The 19,625-nt window shown below is 40.3% G+C and overlaps 1 protein-coding gene across 10 annotated transcripts in view; it reads left to right on the top strand.

The window, feature by feature from the left end:
* The first annotated feature begins 551 nt into the window (after positions 1-551).
* The window catches only part of astn1 (astrotactin 1), a 474,928-nt gene continuing 455,854 nt past the window's right edge, over positions 552-19,625 (top strand). For 5 of the 10 annotated variants that reach the window (XM_079652095.1, XM_079652090.1, XM_079652093.1 and 2 more), the window contains exon 1: positions 552-1,215. In XM_079652095.1, coding sequence (XP_079508221.1) covers positions 909-1,215 — 307 coding nt within the window. In that variant the 5' untranslated portion in view covers positions 552-908. The remainder of the gene's footprint in view (positions 1,216-19,625) is intronic. The other 5 variants (XM_079652091.1, XM_079652096.1, XM_079652094.1 and 2 more) reach the window with 2 other exon arrangements.

The following is a 19,625-nucleotide window of genomic DNA, read 5'->3' as shown; positions in this document are numbered from 1 at the left end:
TAATAATGAAGTGAGCAAATATTATGTTCATTTAGCACATACGAGAGTGTGCTCTTACACAGTGTTAGATATTTGTGTTTTGTAAAGTTGGTGACGTGCAGTGAAATATGATGTTTTCTCTTGGTTGTTAATTAGAATCTCAGTGATATTGATTTTTTTGTGTGGACTCTTTGAAATCCCAGTCTGTCCAGCAAAGCCTTGGCTTACCTGAGCTGATGATAGGTTGTAGTTACACTAGGTGAAAAGTTAAAAGACGAACAATGGTCTTGAGAATAGTGGTAGAAACTGCATGTCAGATATAGCTTTTGATTGCTTTTTCATCCCCTTGATTTTCCTTTTCAATTTTAATTCGTCTGGCCTTTCTATCTGCTGGTGTCATTGCAGACACCCACAGAGTTTTAACATGCAAGTTGTGCATCTAACCCATCAATTATGCAATTTTGCATTCAGCCAGTCGAGTGTCCACCCAGTCACAGAGGTCAGGCAAACTACTAAAGATACTTATTGGATTCGCTTGGAGATGATATGCAAATGTTTATGAGAGAACACATTAGAAACAATTATGCATTTGGTGATGGGACCCACAGGGCATAGTGGGTGCATGTCCTGCTGGTAATCCATGCTTTGCCATTACAAAGCCATTTGGACAGTTTATCGATCAATACAGAAAAGGGGTCACCAGCATTAAAAACGCAATACAATCACACAGTGAATATTCAGAGCGGTATCTGCAAAAACCATGTGATTGATCATAGAAGAGAAACAAGGAGCGTTTGTTTTCCACACTGGTAGAGCCCGTCGACGTATCACACTCCCCTCGCTCACTGTGCCGCTCTCTCATCTAACAGGCTGAGAGGCTGAGCAGCCTGCGAGAGAAACAGCGAGCAGGGAAGAGAGAGGAAACGGAGATGGCGAGCATCAACATGGGGCCGAGACCGCTGCTGCTGCTGGGGCTCGCGTGGCTCCTCATGGCCGTCCTAACGCCTAATGTCCGAGGTCTACACAACAACGATGACCAGAACCAGGACTCCGAGTGCAAGATGAAGAGCGTCACCGTGTCTGCGCTGCCTTTTTTGAGGGAAAACGACCTGAGTATCATGCACAGTCCGTCGGCCTCCGAGCCCAAGCTGCTGTTCTCCGTTCGGAACGATTTTCCCGGGGATGTCGTGGTGGTGGACGACCTGGAAAACACCGAGCTCCCGTTTTTCGTCTTAGGTGAGTTTTCGGAAACACGGCGGTCTCCGCGGTTCATTAGCCGCCAATTAGCAGCTTAAAACAATTATTCCACTTTTTATTATTACACTGGAGCATCTGTCTATTAGCATAGCCCTGGCTCTAAACCCTTTCTCCACTTCTCTGAAAAACCCTATATGCTATTTATCAACCCGAATTAACAAGCAACGCCATTAATCGCCTTTATTTGTCATACATAGTCGGGCAAAGGTGGTTAATTAGTTAAGCACATGTTATTGATAACACAGGTGTGCTTAATCAACACTTAGCACTTATTTTGGCAATAATAGGCCACATAGCATCATTTAGCTAGCAAAAGTGTATGTTTATTCAATGTATTTGCAACCAGCAATGTACAGATTTGTAAGAGGAGCGTCCCTTTTATGTCTTGTATTGTATATTCTCCCTTAGTTTACACACGTGCCCGGTTAGCTGTATGTGTCGGAAACTACTTGCTAACAAATTAGCAAGTATGCAGCTAAACTACTCTCACTTTAATACAACTCTTAGGCTTAGCTTTTTCTCTTGTTTTGTGGTCGCTTTGTACTGTTAGTGTCATGCATGGGTTGTAATTGATTAAAACGCAACTTTTTTGTTGGATTTCAGGCTTTGTTATGGCAACTTTATCCAGGTTTATAGCAAACCAAGTCGACTTTAAGTGGGCTAAGCTGTGTTTTAAAAACTGAGGTTTGCTCAGTTAGCTGGCTGCTGTCCATTTTTATTTTTTTTATTTAACCTTTATTTAACCAGATAAAAAGCATTGAGATAAAATCTCATTTACAATGCTGACCTGGCCAAGAAGGCAGCAACGTTACACATAACACATAACACAAACATATAAAATACAGAGAACATAACTAAGAAAACAAAAGACGAAAAAAAGCAGTTACTACATTGTGCACATTAGGACAGTAAGAAAGGCACTACTTATTACTGCAAGAGCAGCTGGTGGTAAGGACTTCTGACAACTTCAATTTAAAACAGGCTATAGAAACAAGTGCCGTCAGTTTGAGGCGTGATTGAAGGTCATTCCAAGACCAAGGACCATAATAAAAGAGACTCCTTTTTCCAGCCTCAGTCCGCACAGCAGGAACCTGGAACCGTATCAAGGCACTGGATCTGAGGTTGTAAAAGTCACAAACTGGAGCAAATCTGGCACATATGTAGAGTGGAAGATTTCCTAAAATGGCTTTATACATTAATAAAAACCAATGCTGCATCCTACGCATAGTGAGTGAGGACCATCCAGTTAGGCTATACACAAGTTATTGAGCCGTTTCCGCTCTACATCCTGAACTCCTCCCTTCGATGCAATGCACTTCCGTTTTGGCGGACTGGGTTTGTTTTGCTAGCTAGCTCCGTTGTGCCGACAAAGCACTGATATCGCAGAGACAAAGAGGATATAACAATTACAACATGAAGAAAAGTGGTTCGGGAACTACGTGTGCGGTAGTTGGTTGCAATCACTCGAGAAAGCACCTGAACGAGTGGTTAGATAGAGTGCTACGACCACAAACCAGCACCCAGCACCCAGCCATGTTGTTCATTAAATACAGATAAACACAACAAATACTGCATGCATTGTATTTTTTAATATTATATATGAATATTTTTATAGTGATGTAATTGTGTGGGCTGCTTTTATATTTTAATTTGTAATACCTGTTAGGATTAAACATGTGATCTTTCTTGTTGAAGCCATTTCTTTAGTTTCCTCTAAACAATTAATTAATTCAGTGTTATTTATGTACAGTATGAGCTTAATATGAATGATGAACTGTGTTAAAAGAAATTGTAGCACTCTAAGGAACATATGAAATGCAATAATGCAATAACAGTGCAATAATGAAATTAAATTACATCAAACTTTATTTTCACTCAAACAGTACAGGCACATATGATATATTGCACAGCATAAAGAGATCATGTAAATTGTGCATTATGTAAACAACAGACAACTGTTGGCTCCTGTGGGCATGACCTAAATAAGGCAGTTTATTTTGGTTTTAAAATGCTGAGATATTTACTGCAGAACTGTAACCTTCCCTCAACAAAATCGTCAACAATTTTCGGGAGCATGTGGGCAAAGTAGAATGTGCGCAGCCTTATGATATGCCCCTGGACAAAGTCTTGGTCGTGCCCGTCTGACTGTTTACACCGGTTTACACCGATAGACGCTGTGCAAAAGACTTCCGGCGGAAATGAAGTGCATTTGTGTAGGGTTATGGCGCTACCCGTGGTTTGTCGCGTAAACTTGTCTATACAGTGTGCAATGATGAGTCCTATAGGGTGCATTTGATATATAACGCAGTGCAGCATGGTAGAGTGGGTCAAGTTTGGCCAAGACAGTGGGACAGGCAAATCTATAAATGGTGTCACCGTAGTCCAGCTGGGACAGGAATAAGCCAGAGACCAACCTTTTACGGGATGAAGTTGAAAAACAACATTTAAGTCTGTAAAGGAAGCCAAGACTGAATTTCAATTTCTTTGTTAGAACTTCGATATGGTGTTTGAAGTTCAGATTACTGTCCAACCAAAAGCCAAGATATTTGTAGATATCAACAAACTCCACAGAGACGCCATCAAGGGTGTCAATGGAGAGGCAAGAGGACGCTGACTTGGGACCAAAAAGCATTGCTTTGGTTTTCTTACTGTTCAAAAGCAGTTTGGAATCAAGAAGTGCATGCTGCAGCGTGATAAAATCAGATTTTAAATTGGAAACGGCCATGTCCAGAGAAGGAGCACATGAATATACAATAGTGTCATCAGCATACATATGATAGGTAGAAAATTGCATCTGATTACAAATATTGTTTACATATAATAAAAAGAGCAAAGGCCCCAAAATAGAGCCCTGTGGAACGCCCTTTTCCAAGGTGACAGGGTCAGAGACAGTGCTACCCAACCTGACGCATTGAGTACGGTCGGTTAGATAACTCTGAAACCAACAAATGGCATTATGACCGAAACGAGACACCAACATAACATTAGACATAATGTGGTGATCTACAGTATCAAATGCTTTGGCTAGGTCAATAAACAATGCAACACAAACAGATTTGTTATCCAAAGCAGCCTTGATATCATCTAAGACTTTCAGACTGGCAGTCACAGTACTGTGCTTTGATCTGAATCCAGATTGCATAGGGTTAAGGATGTTGTGTGAATTTAAAAAAAGTTTTAGCTGAGTAGAAACTAGGGACTCAAGAATCTTTGATAACACAGAAAGATTTGAGATAGGACGATAATTATTTAACTCAGTGGGATCACCAGCTTTCAAGAGGGGTGATACCAGAGCTTGCTTCCACAGAGCTGGCAGTGTGTGAGTGGACAGGGAGAGATTAAAAATATCAGTTACTGGTTGTGCTATAATCTGAGCTGCAATTTTTAAAAAGAATGGGTCGAGGCCCTCAGGCCCGGCAGACTTTTTAAGATCAATTGAGTGCAAACCCTGTAAGACTTCAGAGACCGAGAAAGAAGCAAAATCAAAAACAGGGGAGCTCATCTCTTGACTAGGGCTGTGAGTACGACCATTTAGAGAGTCATGACTTTGCTCATCAAAAATGTGACCAGCCTTTTTGAAGTGAGCATTGAAAGCATTAGACATACCATCTGAATCTGAAATAAAATAATCACTGACCTTCAGTTTTTGTGGGAAACTAGAAACTTTCTTGTTCTGAAGTGATTTAATTGTTTTCCAGAACTTAGAATGGTCATTAAAACAATCAGTGGTTAAGCTCAGATAGTAATCAGTTTTAGCTTTTTTAATAAGGGCTGAACATTTATTTCTGAGGACACGAAAAAGAAGCCAGTCATCACTAGTGTTAGACTTTCTAGCTAAAGACCATCGCTTATTTCGATCATGAATTAGATCAGATAGTTCTCTAGTAAACCATGGAGTGTTCCTATTCTCATGGTGCTGGATCGCCTGCTTTGAGCACTTTTGGACTCTGTGTGGGTTTCATTATAATATATATACACTAGGCATGGGCGGTATCATTTTTTTCATACCATCATACCTTGCTGACATCATACCGTGGTATACGGTATATGACGGTATCAGTCCCAATTTAAGGGGTCATTTCTCCCCCAAAAAATGTTTTTACTCACTATATCAACAGCTCCACCAAAAATATTTTCCACCAGCCGCCACTGACGGTATGACTTGGGTCCAGTTGAGTGAGGTGGCGTTCGGCGGCAAATAGATGTTTCGAACGGTATATTATATGTTTGGTGTAAAATGCAGCTCGAGCCGGTAGACGCTCGCAAAGTGCCGCGACGTGCGCGCAAGTGCAAAACAAGGGCTGCATACATGACACATTGTGCAAATGGCACATTTTGAGATCGGATACAGGACGTGTTTGTAGATGTCCGACGTTGTTTCCATAGTGAGTTAAGTTAACAATATATCATCATACATAAACATTTTTCGGGAGTAAATACTTGACTTATTGAATAAAGTTTGCTATATTCACTAACTAGTTTGGCAATATTATTCCGTGCATTTGTTAAAAACCTTATTTCCATTTGATTCATTGGATTACTCGCGAAAATGTTTAGCACGTAAATGCTTTCGTTTTTAAAACCGTCCGACCTCGACTACAAAACCATCAACCAGTTGCATAGGATTAAAAAATGTCAACACTCACTCACCCCGTATTAAACATTCCCAAAGAAGTGCCTCTGTCTCTCGTTGTGCTGGATGAAGTCACTGGCGACGAGTAAACCCAAAATAGTCCCAAACAGGTGCAGAGGCATTTTTCTTTTTTACTAGTTGTCCGAGTTCGGGGCCGGCAAATGCTGCCGCCATCTTGCTCAGCTCAGTTCTGTGCTGAGCTCTGAGAGCGGGAAAGACGGACTGCCCTCCCCTGCCCTCTGCTGGCGCGTGCTGTGCATTACAACCAATGTCGTCCCTGTCAAAACTCCGTGTCAGTGTAATAGAATGAAACGCATCTGTGATTTGGCGCACAGTCTGTGACGTCACGGTATTGAAAATCATACCGACGGTATTTCGAAATACCCTGGTATACCGTAATACCGTCATACCGCCCAAGCCTAATATACACCCAGTTTTTGTTCAATTGTTTATGTTGACATTTGTGTGTTGTTACTGGGGACTCTATACCGTATCTATTGGCCCATGTCAGTATTCAACATCAGACAACAATAACATCATGTATGTGAAAGTGTGCATTGCAAATACTGAGCTTTTTCATCCGTCTGTCTCTTTGTTGTCACTTTTCAAAGCAGTTTGTTTTCCCTTTCATACAAGCATTTTCCATGGGTACTTTAGTTTTCTTTTAAAAGTGGGGCACAAGGGGATGAACTGATTACATTCACATTACATCCTAATCCTCTAGTGCACCATGATAATCATTTGACTTTCCAGCATATTCAGGCATATAGTAATAAGAGTTTACTACTGATATTCTACAGTACTGATCATTCTGAATTCATTTCTAGCCCTCTGAGCTAAACATCAAACACATCCAGTGATGCAAGGGCACATGCAATGACGCAAACTACATTTTAATGTAATTTTCAAATGGACACTCAGCGAGGATAGATTGGTTGTCAGAGCAGCTATTGTTGTATACAATTTAGCATGCCATCTAAAGTAGGGGTGCACCGAATTGGAAATTCTTGGCCGAAACCGATACCGAAAATAGGAAACAGTTGGCCGAAAACCGAATGCCGAAAGGCCGAAAATGATTAATAGAAATATATATATATATATATATATATATATATATATATATATATATATATATATATATATATATAATGTATACATTTTTTACCAATGTTGTTCAATTACCTGATTATGGAAAAAGACATGATTATGGCAAAACGTAACTTAAATAATAATCACTATTATGGGTCCATAAAACATTTATTCAGCACTTTTGAATGCATACAGTACATTAATTCCAAGTCAAGTGCATTTTCTTTTCTCTGTAGGATAACTACAACAAAGTGCATTCAGAACAAAGCCAAGGTGCTTTAAAACATAAACATCTAGGCCAGTAGGCCTACACCAAAATAGTGTAAATAAAGACTGTAACAGCCAGGCCTTCAACAACAACACATGCAAGTTTGGTAACCTAACGTGTTGTTGTGATGACGTAATCAAAACGCGGCGACAAGTACGGCGCGCGACCATGCTCGCGGCTGGCTCACAGCCAACATGTCTGCCGCTTGGAGATATTTCAAAATATCAGAGAAAGAGGCGCGGATTGCGATGTGTAAAACGTGTTCAGCTGACATTTCTCGAGGGGGTGTAACTGCAAAGACTTTCACCACTTCGGGATTACTCCACCACTTGAAATCAAAACACCCGGACAAATATGCGGAGTATGATCAACGTAACCCTGTTCTCTGACATTCGGTGATATTTTTTCGGTGCTAAAACGGCCGAAAGGGCCTTTTTAACCATTTTCGGCCGATAATTTATATACATAATCTAAAGTGTTATGTACAGACAACTGACAATTGTTTTGAAGCATCCCTTACAGCTGGGTTTCGTTTGAAAGTTTTTAGAATGCAATATCCTGGTTTTTAATTTATTTAAAACCCTATTTGGTAGCATCTGAGTTTAGCCTATCCTTTTGCCAATGACTCTGAACTCAGTAATATTATTCTTCACACAGTTTAATTTTCAATTTCATTCTTTATTTTATTTTTTATTTAATCGTTTATTTTGTGGGGACAATGCACAGTAATGAACACTAAACACAATCAAATGTGTCGAGCGTAACAGTGCCAGATTTAGCTTTGAGCTAATTTCCAGTCCCTCACATAAAACATTTAAGAAAATTACATTTTACAAACATAGCAAAAACAAAATACATGCTATGCAAAAAGTGCAAAATAGCAGCGTACACAAGTATTTATGACATGGTAATGCAATATAGCAGCAACGACATATAAAGTGCAAGAGAAGATACAAGACCTACCTAAAGTGCAAGAGGAGATACCCCTGTGTTAAAGTGCATTTAGCGGTGATTACACATCTGTTTGTTTCTCATCCATTCTTTGAGTTGACCTTTGAAGCTATTGAGAGTGGGACTATCCCGTATCTCAGTTGGGAAGCTATTCCACAATGAGCTGCCTTTAACGGAGAGAACATTTTGTACAAAAGTGGTCCGTCTGCGGTGGACCTCACAGTCTCCTCTGGTTTCTGACCTAGTGCAGCGTCCAGTGTGTTTTCTGTGGATGAATTCCCGTAAGTGGAGGGGGGGCAGTCCATGTAAACATTTATAAATAAAGCACAAACTTTTAAAAGTCAAAACTCAAGAAATGCAGTTTTTCAAGGATGGTACAGTGGAGGTGTGAATTTGGTTTTCTGTCAAACACCTTGATAGCTCTCTTGTACAGCTGTTCTATGGGTTTCAGGTTTGTGGCACAAGCAAACGACCAGTTTGTCAAACAGTATTCAATGTGGGATAGAATCATACAGTGGAGGTATGACTTTGCAGCATTGACAGTTAAGAAAGGTCTGATTTATTTAAAGTTGAATTGAATAGTATTGGATACTTTCTTGATATGTTTCTTAAAAGTCAAGTTCGAGTCCAGTATGACTCCAAGATACTAGAACTGGGAGACTAGTTCTATTTCTGCTCCGTTTAAAAACACGTTGGATCCTTCGATTTGGACTGGTCGTTTACTGAACATCATGCATACTATTTTTTGATGTTTAACTATAAGCAAATGTTGTTCAGCCAGTGTTGAACCTTGTCCAAAGCATTAAAGAGACAGGATGAGATAATTTCAGTGTTCTTCCTGTGTACAAAGATGACCGCATAATCGGCATACATTTGCACATTCAACTCAGGACATACATTAGGCAAGTCATTAATGTATAGAGAAAACAGTAATGGTCCAAGAATGGAACCTTGTGGAACACCAACAGGGTTCACAAGGAAGGGGGATTTGGCTCCGTTGACCAAAACACACTGTTTTCTGTTCGATAAGTAAGACTTAAACCAATGTATCAAAACTGCCAAAAAATTGAAATACGTCAGCTTTGTAAGGAGCACTTGGTGGTCAATAGTTTCAAAAGCCTTCCTGAGATCAAGGAAGACAGCACCTACATATGGGCTCGTGTCCAACATACATTTAACCTTTTCCACAAAGACACAGTTAGCTGTCTCAATGGAGTGGTGAGCACGAAAACCAAACTGCATTGGGTGGAGTGGAGCGATTAGTTTTGACACCCATTTCTCAGCTGTCTTAGAGACACAGGGGAGGATACTGATTGGTCTATAATTGGACATTATTGCCTTATCCCCAGATTTAAAGATCGGTGTCACCGTGGCCACCTTCCACGATGATAGAACTTCCCTCGTGCTGATAGTATGATTCACTAGCATAGTAATTGGTTTTATTAGACCGTCTATATGTGTTTTTATAAAGTTGGTGTCGAAATCATCTGCATCCCTAGCCTTAGAACCTCTTAACCCTGAGATTATATTTTTTACCTTCACCTCTGTGATTTCCTCCAGGTCAAAAACTGGATGTGTATCCACAGTCGGGCTAGGTGAGACCTCAGATGGCGGGAAGAGCTTTGTAATGTCCAAAGCACTATTTATGAAATGCTCATTTAGAGAGCTGGCCAGCACGGCAGGGTCTTTTATCAGGGGATCATTGATTTTTAATTCTAGAACATTATTTTCCTGGTTTGTTTACCAAATAGTTTATTTAAGATTTGCCAAACTTTTTTACCGTTACCTTTCGCACCTTCAATTATGTTGATGAAGAAGTTAGCTTTGGCCTGTCTTATTGTTTGTGTTACCTTGTTACGAGCATGAGTGAATTTCTGTCTATCAGTGGATAGTCCGGATTTCAAGCTCTGCCTTAATAGTTGGTCTCTAGATTTCATTAGATTCCTGCAAATGTAGATTCAGCCAGGGAAGATGGTGTTCCTTACTGTCCCTAAGGCACCCTTTCATTGAGAAGGAAGACATTGTATCATTAATTTGAGATATTAACAGATTAGTGTTTTCACCTATATCTTCAGAGGACAGAGTGTCCCCCCAATCAATCCTTTTCACTGGATCAATAAAACGTTGTTGCAGATTTTTGGGGATGAAGCGAGAACCCAAGGCAGGGGTTTTAGGTGTGGCCATGAACCTTTTTTTGTGAGTTGCCTGGTAAAAAGAATAAAATTATGGTCAGAAAGACCAGTCAGGAAGTTGTAGGTTTGAACTATTCTGTCAGCTTTGTTAGTACATAATAAATCTATCATAGTCTTGGAGGTTTTGGTTATTCTAATCAGTTGATCCATTAGTTGTATTAAATTGTATTTATCCGTGATCCGTTTTAAGTTCTTTCTATTTTGTTTATCATTCCAGTTTATGTTAAAGTCTCCTAAAATAATTACCTCTTTGTTGGAGTCACATGAATTCAGCATGAGTTTTACCTGGTCATATAAATCCACCTTAGCGGTGGGTTGTCGATATAGGCAAATCATGGTGAGGGACATTTCCTCAGAAAGTGTGATTTCCACACCAACACAATCAAACTCAATATTTGCTGGAAGAGCAATCTCCCTACAAGTAATGGTATTCCTCACGTAAAGCAACACACCCCCTCCTTTTCCCTTCAGTCTGTCCATCCTAACACATTATATCCTGACATAGATACAAGAGTGGATGGTGACGACTGTTTTAGCCAAGATTCCAATATTCCCAAACAGTCAATGTTGGACTCAAGAAGGAGATGTTTTAGCTGTTCATGTTTATTGCAAATGCGGAAATGTAAATGTCCACTGAATAGTCCCTTCGGCTTGCACCGAGGATCCCACACTATGTTTGCTTGATTCACTGTTTGAAACATTTTGGTGTAACAGTGTTTTTTAAATACCAGATTTCTAGGCTTTACCTCGGTGCCGTTGTTGACAGTGGAGTAGTCAGAGCTAGCTGTTGGTTTGTGGTTCTCTGTCGCTAGGCCGCTAGCCATCGGCGCGGACCCACAGTCCTCCGGCAGAGCTAGCTGTTCAGCTAGCTTGCCTCGTCTGAAGCCAGCCGGCGCGAGTCCACAGAGATCCTCATGCAGAGCTAGCTGTTTTGTTAGCCGGCCTCATCTGAAGCCAGTCCGGTGGTGTCTGATGGTGCGAGAATCTCAGCTGCTAGGCCGCTAGCCCTCGGCGCGGACCCGTAGTCCTCCGATGGTGTGGGTAGAGTTCCTGCTGCTAGGTCGGCAGCCGTCAGCGCAAGACCGCAGAGACCTGCTGGTGGTGTTAGCTGTTCAGCTATCCGGCCTCTTCGGAAGCCGACTGTTGGCGTGTGGAGCCCAGCAGCTGGGCTGCCAGCCGTCAGGTCGATGGAAGTGACGCCGGGACCGGAACATGGGTGGATATCTCCCAAGAGGAAGAGAGACAACAGGGCCAATAGCCCAATATTCTCCTCTTTTCGTTTTTGACCCTTTTTTTTGGTTTGAGAGAGTCTGCCAAGAGTCCCAGATGAATGAACTGTAGATAATATGCCGACCATGGCCGAAGTGTTTGATATTCAACGATGTTGCTGGTAATAATAATAATAATGATGTATCCTCAACATGTTGTTTTACCATGGGGGCGAGATGAGTGGTGTAGCTACACAGAGGTTAGAGATTTAGGACAATCATGCAGAGATAGATTGCTGCCACTGCGCCAGAACTGCCTGCCGCCATCTTGGGAGGGAGAGAATAACTGTAGTGCTGTTTACTTAGTTTATTATCAATTGATCTTTGATGAATGAATGAAATTGCTCTTACATTAATTGTTAAAAGTAACATTGTTTCTATGCCCCCAAGAGGAGTTATTTATGCCAAGGATGAAAAACAGTGAAGGCAGCAAATGCCTTAACCAGCCGGGTGTTTTACATATTACTTTTACGAAACCTTTCAAAATTAAACTTGATGTGACACAAAACTTTACCTTCTTCAACATTACGTATATAAGATATACCCAGTCCCATAGAGTAGAAACTGTTTGATTTAATTTTGGAGAAATCCAGAAGTAGAAAATGTAGAAGTCTCACTTTTGACATGTTCTGCATAGATGACTTACTTTTGACCGCTGTCACCATTATGCATTCAGTTTGAACTGTCATCATATCTGAATTTGCTTGAAGTCAGTTGTCAGTTTTCAATTGGGGACGTTCCCCTTGTGGTGCTGGCAGCGTTGTGTGCATGGAAAACAATTTGGCTTGTCTACTTGCAGATTAATCCCATACCGTATTATATACTAAAATGTATGTCTGTTTTAATTTACACTAAATGTTTGAATAGGTAATATAAAGGCCTACTTTAGACAACAGTTAATTCATTATGGGGAAGAGGGAAATAAGCTCAGGCAAATAAACAGCACAGCAGATCTCTCAGGACTGCTGTTGCATAGCATTGAGTGTGCATTTGTATCTGACATTTCCTCATGTAACATTCTACACCAGGACGGAACACTTTTAATGAAACTTCACACTGGGGAGCCCACAATTCCCACAATTCCACATTGTGATAGACCCAAGTATAAACACTGGAGCAGCTACGGCCTTTAATTAATTAATGTATTTATTTGTTCTTTTTCTTTTGTTTAATGCTTGATTTCCTTTGCTGTCTAACAAAACCTATTGTGTGGAATAATGGCAGCTTTGAATGCAAACCGGAACTTTTACTTGTTGTATACAGGTCTTGACAAGAAGAGAAAAATCAATTCATGTTAACATTGTGCAGCTGTATTGATAACCAGCGGTAATTACATTTAAAACGGTGTTTCAGCAGCATTTTGATAAGATGCTTGCTGACGGCTGTTTGTGTAAGCTCTAAACTCTTTCTTAAGCATGCAGTTGTTGTCGCCTCGCACTAGCCTTTGGCTGTTCAAGTCTGCATTAGCATAGCATCGTTATGATTAATGTTTTAGATTGTTCCTACCACACATGTGTCTTCACCATTATACAAGATGTGTGTGACATAATGCCAGGTGTGGCTGTCTGAGTGTAACACATAGTGTAGGAAAACTAAGCAGCAATAATGACAGAATATGATATCAGCAGTATTCCCTTTTTAGAAATGCAGAGGATCTGATTTTGGAACATCTTACAGCAGCGTTTTTGTTGAAAATGTGGTGCCAATCATTGCGGTCGGGAACATTTTAATGCCTAGGACAAATGGGAGAAATTCCAGTCAAACATAATCTGTGTTGATCTTTGAGTTTAAAACAACTGATAGGAAAGCTTTATACATGACATCATCAAGTCATGTGGATTACTGGATTTATATTTCATTGTCCTCTCTCTGCTGGCCCACTTGGGACGGGATAATGGAGGTTACCGTGGCCAGTTTGGCCCAGTTGGAATCAATTTCACTGAAATTACTTAAAAGGGAAAGAGAGAGAGAAAAATTCACACGTGTGGTCATCACAGCCCTGATAATCAGTAGATCTCAACAGATACGGTGAGGAGGAAACCATTTTAGAAAAATAAAGCTTTGGCTCTGATTTGGACCAAGACATTTGGCCGACACTGATTATTAGTAATCAAGGAGACCGATAACCTATATTTGGAACCGATATACATTTGCAGTAAAATCTGAAAATCTTGTTGTTAAAATGTAGAATAACACAACTTCTTTGAAATGCCTTTTTATGTTTAATGAACTTTTCAACATCTTAAAACTGGTTTCCTCTCTTTGACCCTGAGTAAAGTAAATGAAGTAAAAATAAAATAACAACTACTAAAACTTGCTTTGAACTTCTGAGTCTCACTCATTTAGTAGTCCCAATTCAGCAGCACCAGATTGTGGTGCAGAAAGCAGAGTTGCTGCGAGGCTCCACTAGCAGCCGTCCCAGCGCGTCACAGTTTACCCTACTGTAGGGCTGCTCGATTATGGCAAAAAATCTTAATCTCGATTATTTGGGTCAATAATTGTAATTGCGATTATTAAATGCGATTATTCATTGACTTTGAAAACATCCATTTGTTGGAGAATTTTTTTTTAACAGTATGTTTTTAACAGTTGATTACCCTGAACATTAAATATAATTCAACTGAAAAAAAAAAAAAAATGTATCTAAAAAAAAAATTAAAAAAAATGTAATAATAAAAAAAGAATCATTTTATTTCGATTGCAAGCCGTAATCGCGATTAAAATACGATTTTAATTGAGCAGCCCTAGTTTCTCCGCTGCGAGACGCTGTGTTTTAAGGAACACAGTCCTTTCTTCAAATGCTGTGTTGTATTGCTCTTGATTCTCTAGAAGCGACAGTCAGTACATAACAAACACAAAAGAATGATAATGCGTTCGTTTTGTAACTTTGATGTAACTCCATGTACATGTAATAATGTTGGACCCAAACTCTGTTTTTTTCTTGTTTGCTTTTCAATTGCTTCATTGTCCAGCCACATGCTTAACATAACTTTGTAGAAATGAATACGCTATGCAAGTATAAGTGTTACTACTTTCTATTAAAGAAGTGTTTTCACGCAAATTCTGAAGGATATGTCGTATAGAACAACATTCTAAAACATGTTTGAAAAGTAGAGTATATTATGCTTTAGGATTGGTTTCAGAAGTCTGTGAACATTTTTAATATGTTTTCTTCTGTAACTGACAGAAGTGCAGCCTCAAGACCCTCACACTTCAATCAGTTTATTATAGAGTACTGTAGCTTATCACGCCGTACTTCTCTTACCAGCAGCAGTGAGCCCTCACCCCTATCTCATCAGGACACCTCATCCTCAGCTAACCCCTAGTCTTTATTTGAGTGTTTGAAGACGTCAAAAAGAGAGATCAGACTTTTTAAGAGTCATGGTCTCAATGTTCTCGTTAGGGGCAGGATTATAAAGCTGCATGCCTCACTTTGGGAAGAGGAAAAAAAGGAATCTTGTTACGAGGCATACTGAGATTGTTTTATTTCCCTGAGCCCATCCACCTCTTTGAAGTAACGTCACTTAAAAGTGTATCTGCTTTTAAATGTGTGTGTACTTTGTAGGTTGGGTGCAATTTCAATTCCATATTTTATTTTCAACTTTTACAGTGGCTCGCTTTTTTCTCGCCAAATTGCTTCGCTGTGAAGCATCCAAGAAGCAATTTGAAAAGGAGAGATTCTGTGACTGACAGTATACTTTAGCTGCAGGACTGCAAGCCACTCATTAGTGTCAGAGAACCCCGGCTACGTTATTAGAAATATACCCTTTTGGTGTTCTGCCATAAATTGTGCAGGAGGTGAGGTAATAAAGTCCCCCTCTGGGAGAGACTGGTGCCGTATTTGCTGTGGTAGTGATTTGCACATCTGGGCAGGAGGCTTGGAAGGTGTCAGCCTCTAACTGCCTCCCATTCAAATCAGCTCACCGGGACAATAGATTGGTGCAGTGATATTTTTGTAGGCCGAGAAGTTGGCATTGCAAGGTGTCAAAAAGCAACAGGATTCTTACATTAGATCTTGGACAGGAAATGAGCTCTGTTGCACATTTGTTATATAGACCCTCCAGAAAAACGCGGGCAAAAATCCTTGATTATGCGGGCTAAAATCCTTGATTATGCGATTAAACATGCGGGGTTTTTATGTGATTTTATGCGGCGAAATTGCGGGAAGTTGCGAAATATGCGGAAAGTTGTGAAATATGCTAAATATGCGGGAAAAAAGAATAACAATTTTTGAAAATATTGGGCTGTCTTATTTATTCTCTCTCACACACAACCTGCCACTAACGTTAAACCCCTTTACTATTCAATTAAACAAATTCAATGTTTATTTATTGTAAAAGCAATTGGGTTATTTTAATCTCACACACACCCCCCCCCCCCCCCCCCCCACACCCACTTCTCCGCCTCATTCTGTTTTAATTTACTCGTTCGTTATCTGACCAGCTTCAATCTTGTAGGCTACTCACTTCGTTTCTAGTAGCCCTCGAAAGGGTTTTGGAGGATGATGCCTCGGTGAACGTGCGTTGTTTGGCTTTCTTGTCTGCTTTCTTGTTCATGTTTGAATGAATCAAAGTGGGTCGTCACCGTCAATTTTCTCTTATGCTCCAACACACAGTTGCACGGGGTGCAGAATAGTTCCCCCCCACTTTTTGCCCGGTCTTTAATAGACGAGTTAATTTTTTTTTTCTCAACTTTGTTTGGAAAAATGCGGGGATTATGCGGCCTTTTGATAAATATGCGGCCTTTTAAAAATCTGCGCCATTTTGCTGATTATGCGGTAAATTCTGCGATTGCAGAATCGCGTTTTTCTGGAAGGTCTAATAAGTTATACTTAGTTTGGTTCAACGAGTAATCTACACATATTAACACCATGTTTTTAATATTTGATGTCAGAAATAAATAGCTAATATTAGGCTATAAATGACATGGTGGTCGCATGACTTAATGTAACCACCGCTAACACTTAAGGTGGATTCCTGTCTCATTTAGCAGCTTGTGAGCAATCACCATTTTTAAGACACAAAGCTTCAGACATTCAACAACAACACACCTTATTTTGGGCATCTAACCAACTCATTCAAAAAACATTGATTTTGAGAAAAGGGAAGTGCTAAAATGCTAACTTATTTTGGGGTTTGTGGCTCATTCCAGCACTACTACATAACTTAGCTTGCACCATTTGGATCCATTCCATAGAAAGGTTACATTGCGGCCAAAGGTGCAGTAGTCGAAGGTTTTTTTATATTTACGACATCGAGAAGCTTCATGTTATTTCTCTTTGTTGAAATTATTGTTATGCTGGGGAATATATCTTTGACCAATCTTGTTGTGTAAATTATCCTTAAATTACACAAGTGTTATCAACTAGTCTTGATGCAACTATAAAATGACATACATTGTCTGTTCATCTGTGAAACTAACCACCATTCAGTCAGACAACTCACGTGTTTCTTTAACATGTTTATTAGAAGCAGCATATAGTTGAGTTTGGCGTCTAGGCTCGGGCCTCATCACTCCACAGATATACAGGACTGTCTCAGAAAATTAGAATATTGTGATAAAGTTCTTTATTTTCTGTAATGCAATTAAAAAAACAAATGTCATACATTCTGGATTCATTACAAATCAACTGAAATATTGCAAGCCTTTTATTATTTTAATATTGCTGATTATGGCATACAGCTTAAGAAAACTCAAAAATCCTATCTCAAAAAATTAGAATAGTTCCTCAGACCAAGTAAAAAAAAAAGATTTATAACAGCAAAACACAATCAAACATTTGAAAATGTCCATTAATGCACTCAGTACTTGGTTGGGAATCCTTTTGCACGGATTACTGCATCAATGCGGCGTGGCATGGAGGCAATCAGCCTGTGGCATTGCTGAGGTGTTATGGATGCCCAGGATGCTTCATTAGCGGCCTTTAGCTCATTAGCATTGTTGGGTCTGGTGTCTTTCAGCTTCTTCTTCACAATACCCCACATATTCTCTATGGGGTTCAGGTCAGGGGAATTTGCAGGCCAATCGAGGACAGTAATGCCATGGTCAGTACACCAGTTACTGGTGGTTTTGGCACTGTGGGCAGGTGCCAGATCATGCTGGAAAATGAATTCCTCATCTCCATAGAGCTTTTCAGCAGACGGAAGCATGTAGTGCTCTAAAATCTCTTGGTACACAGCTGCATTTACTCTGGGCTTGATGAAACACAGTGGACCAACACCAGCAGCTGACATGGCTCCCCAAACCATCGCTGACTGTGGGAACTTCACACTGGATTTCAAGCAACTTGGATTTTGCTCCTCTCCAGCCTTTCTCCAGACTCTGGCGCCTTGACTTCCAAATGAAATACAAAACTTGCTTTCGTCTGAAAAGAGGACTTTGGAGCACTGTGCAACTGTCCAGTGCTTCTTTTCCTTAGCCCAAGTCAGACGCCTCTTCCGTTGTCTTGAGTTCAGAAGTGGCTTGACCATGGGAATACGGCTATTGTAGCCCATTTCCCGGACACGTCTGTGAACAGTGACTTTTGATACCTGGACTCCAGCTTCAGTCCACTGTCTTTGAAGCTCCCCCAAATTCTGGAAGCGACTCTTCTTCACAATGCTGTTAAGGCTGCGGTCATCTCTCTTGGTTGTGCAGCGTTTCCTGCCACATTTTCCCCCTCCAACAGACTTTTTGTGGATGTGCTTTGAAACTGCACTCTGTGAACAGCTTGCTCTTTGAGAAATTTCTTTTTGTGTCTTACCCTCCTGATGGAGGGTGTCAATGACGGTCCTCTGGACAGCAGTCAGATCAGCAGTCTTCCCCATACTTGTGATTTAGTTTACTGAACCAAGCTGAGTGTTTTTCAAGGCTCAGGAAACCCTTGCAGGTGTTTCGAGTTAATTAGACGATTCAAGTGATTCGTTGAACACCCTACTAGTATACTTTTTCATGATATTCTAATATTTAGAGATAGGATATTTGAGTTTTCTTAAGCTGTATGCCATAATCAGCAATATTAAAATAATAAAAGGCTTGCAATATTTCAGTTGATTTGTAATGAATCCAGAATGTATGACATTTTTGTTTTTTTAATTGCATTACAGAAAATAAAGAACTTTATCACAATATTCTAATTTTCTGAGACAGTCCTGTACATAGCACGATGAGTGATGATTAAATAACTAACCCCCCGAGCCTAAAGGTAGAAGCTGGGGTGGTGGTCGGGCAGGCAAGCAGCAGCGACGTAGAGGTAGCTGCAGCAATAGCAGCAGCAGCAAGCAATGCATAGAGAGAGATCTGGCAGGTTAAATAGAGCGGCATATCAAGGAGAATCTGTTTGGTTGGTTGTAAAGTGGCAAGGGGCGTTATGTATGAATGCAGCATAAGTGCTCGAGTTGATTGCCTGAACTAGCTCGCAGGCTTCGCCCTATTGCTGTGGAGTTCCTGGAACAGTCCAATCTCTATCCTTTAATATCTCTTAGTAATACAGTGGTGCTTCTTTCTTCGAGAGGACAAGACAATGGACTAAATCTACGTTCCACTGAGCAATTAAAACGGGCTTAATATACTCCCGTCATAATGAATATTTTACAGAGAAATAATTACTGTAGATGTAGGATGTCAGAGACACTTTGCTAAGCTTAGTGAACACATAACTCATTTGTTAACTGGATTTATGTGTTTCTTTTTATCAGTGTAGGTGAGTTACATCATGCCAACCTATGAACAAAGTTTTTGTAGTTCCCTCTTTCCTCTTTTAGGAATTTTACATAACTCACCAAGGTTCTAGCACAGGGGTGGCCAGCCAATCAGAAGAGCCAATCATGTTACTGTGTTACTGCAAAGAGCCACTTCATACACACAGGCACACATGCTGGGTGTATGTCCCGACCTCTCTCTCTCCTTCTCTGTTTTGCTCTCGGCCTTTCTGTGTGCTCCCTCACTCTCTTCATCTATGTGCCCCTCTCTATCTCTCACACATACAACATGAAAATCTAAAAATTAAC

This window comes from Notothenia rossii (assembly GCF_949606895.1).
Source record: "Notothenia rossii genome assembly, chromosome: 9".
Taxonomy (NCBI): Eukaryota; Metazoa; Chordata; class Actinopteri; order Perciformes; family Nototheniidae; genus Notothenia; species Notothenia rossii.
Note: the sequence above shows the minus strand (reverse complement) of the source record. Positions and strands in the feature narration are given on the sequence as shown.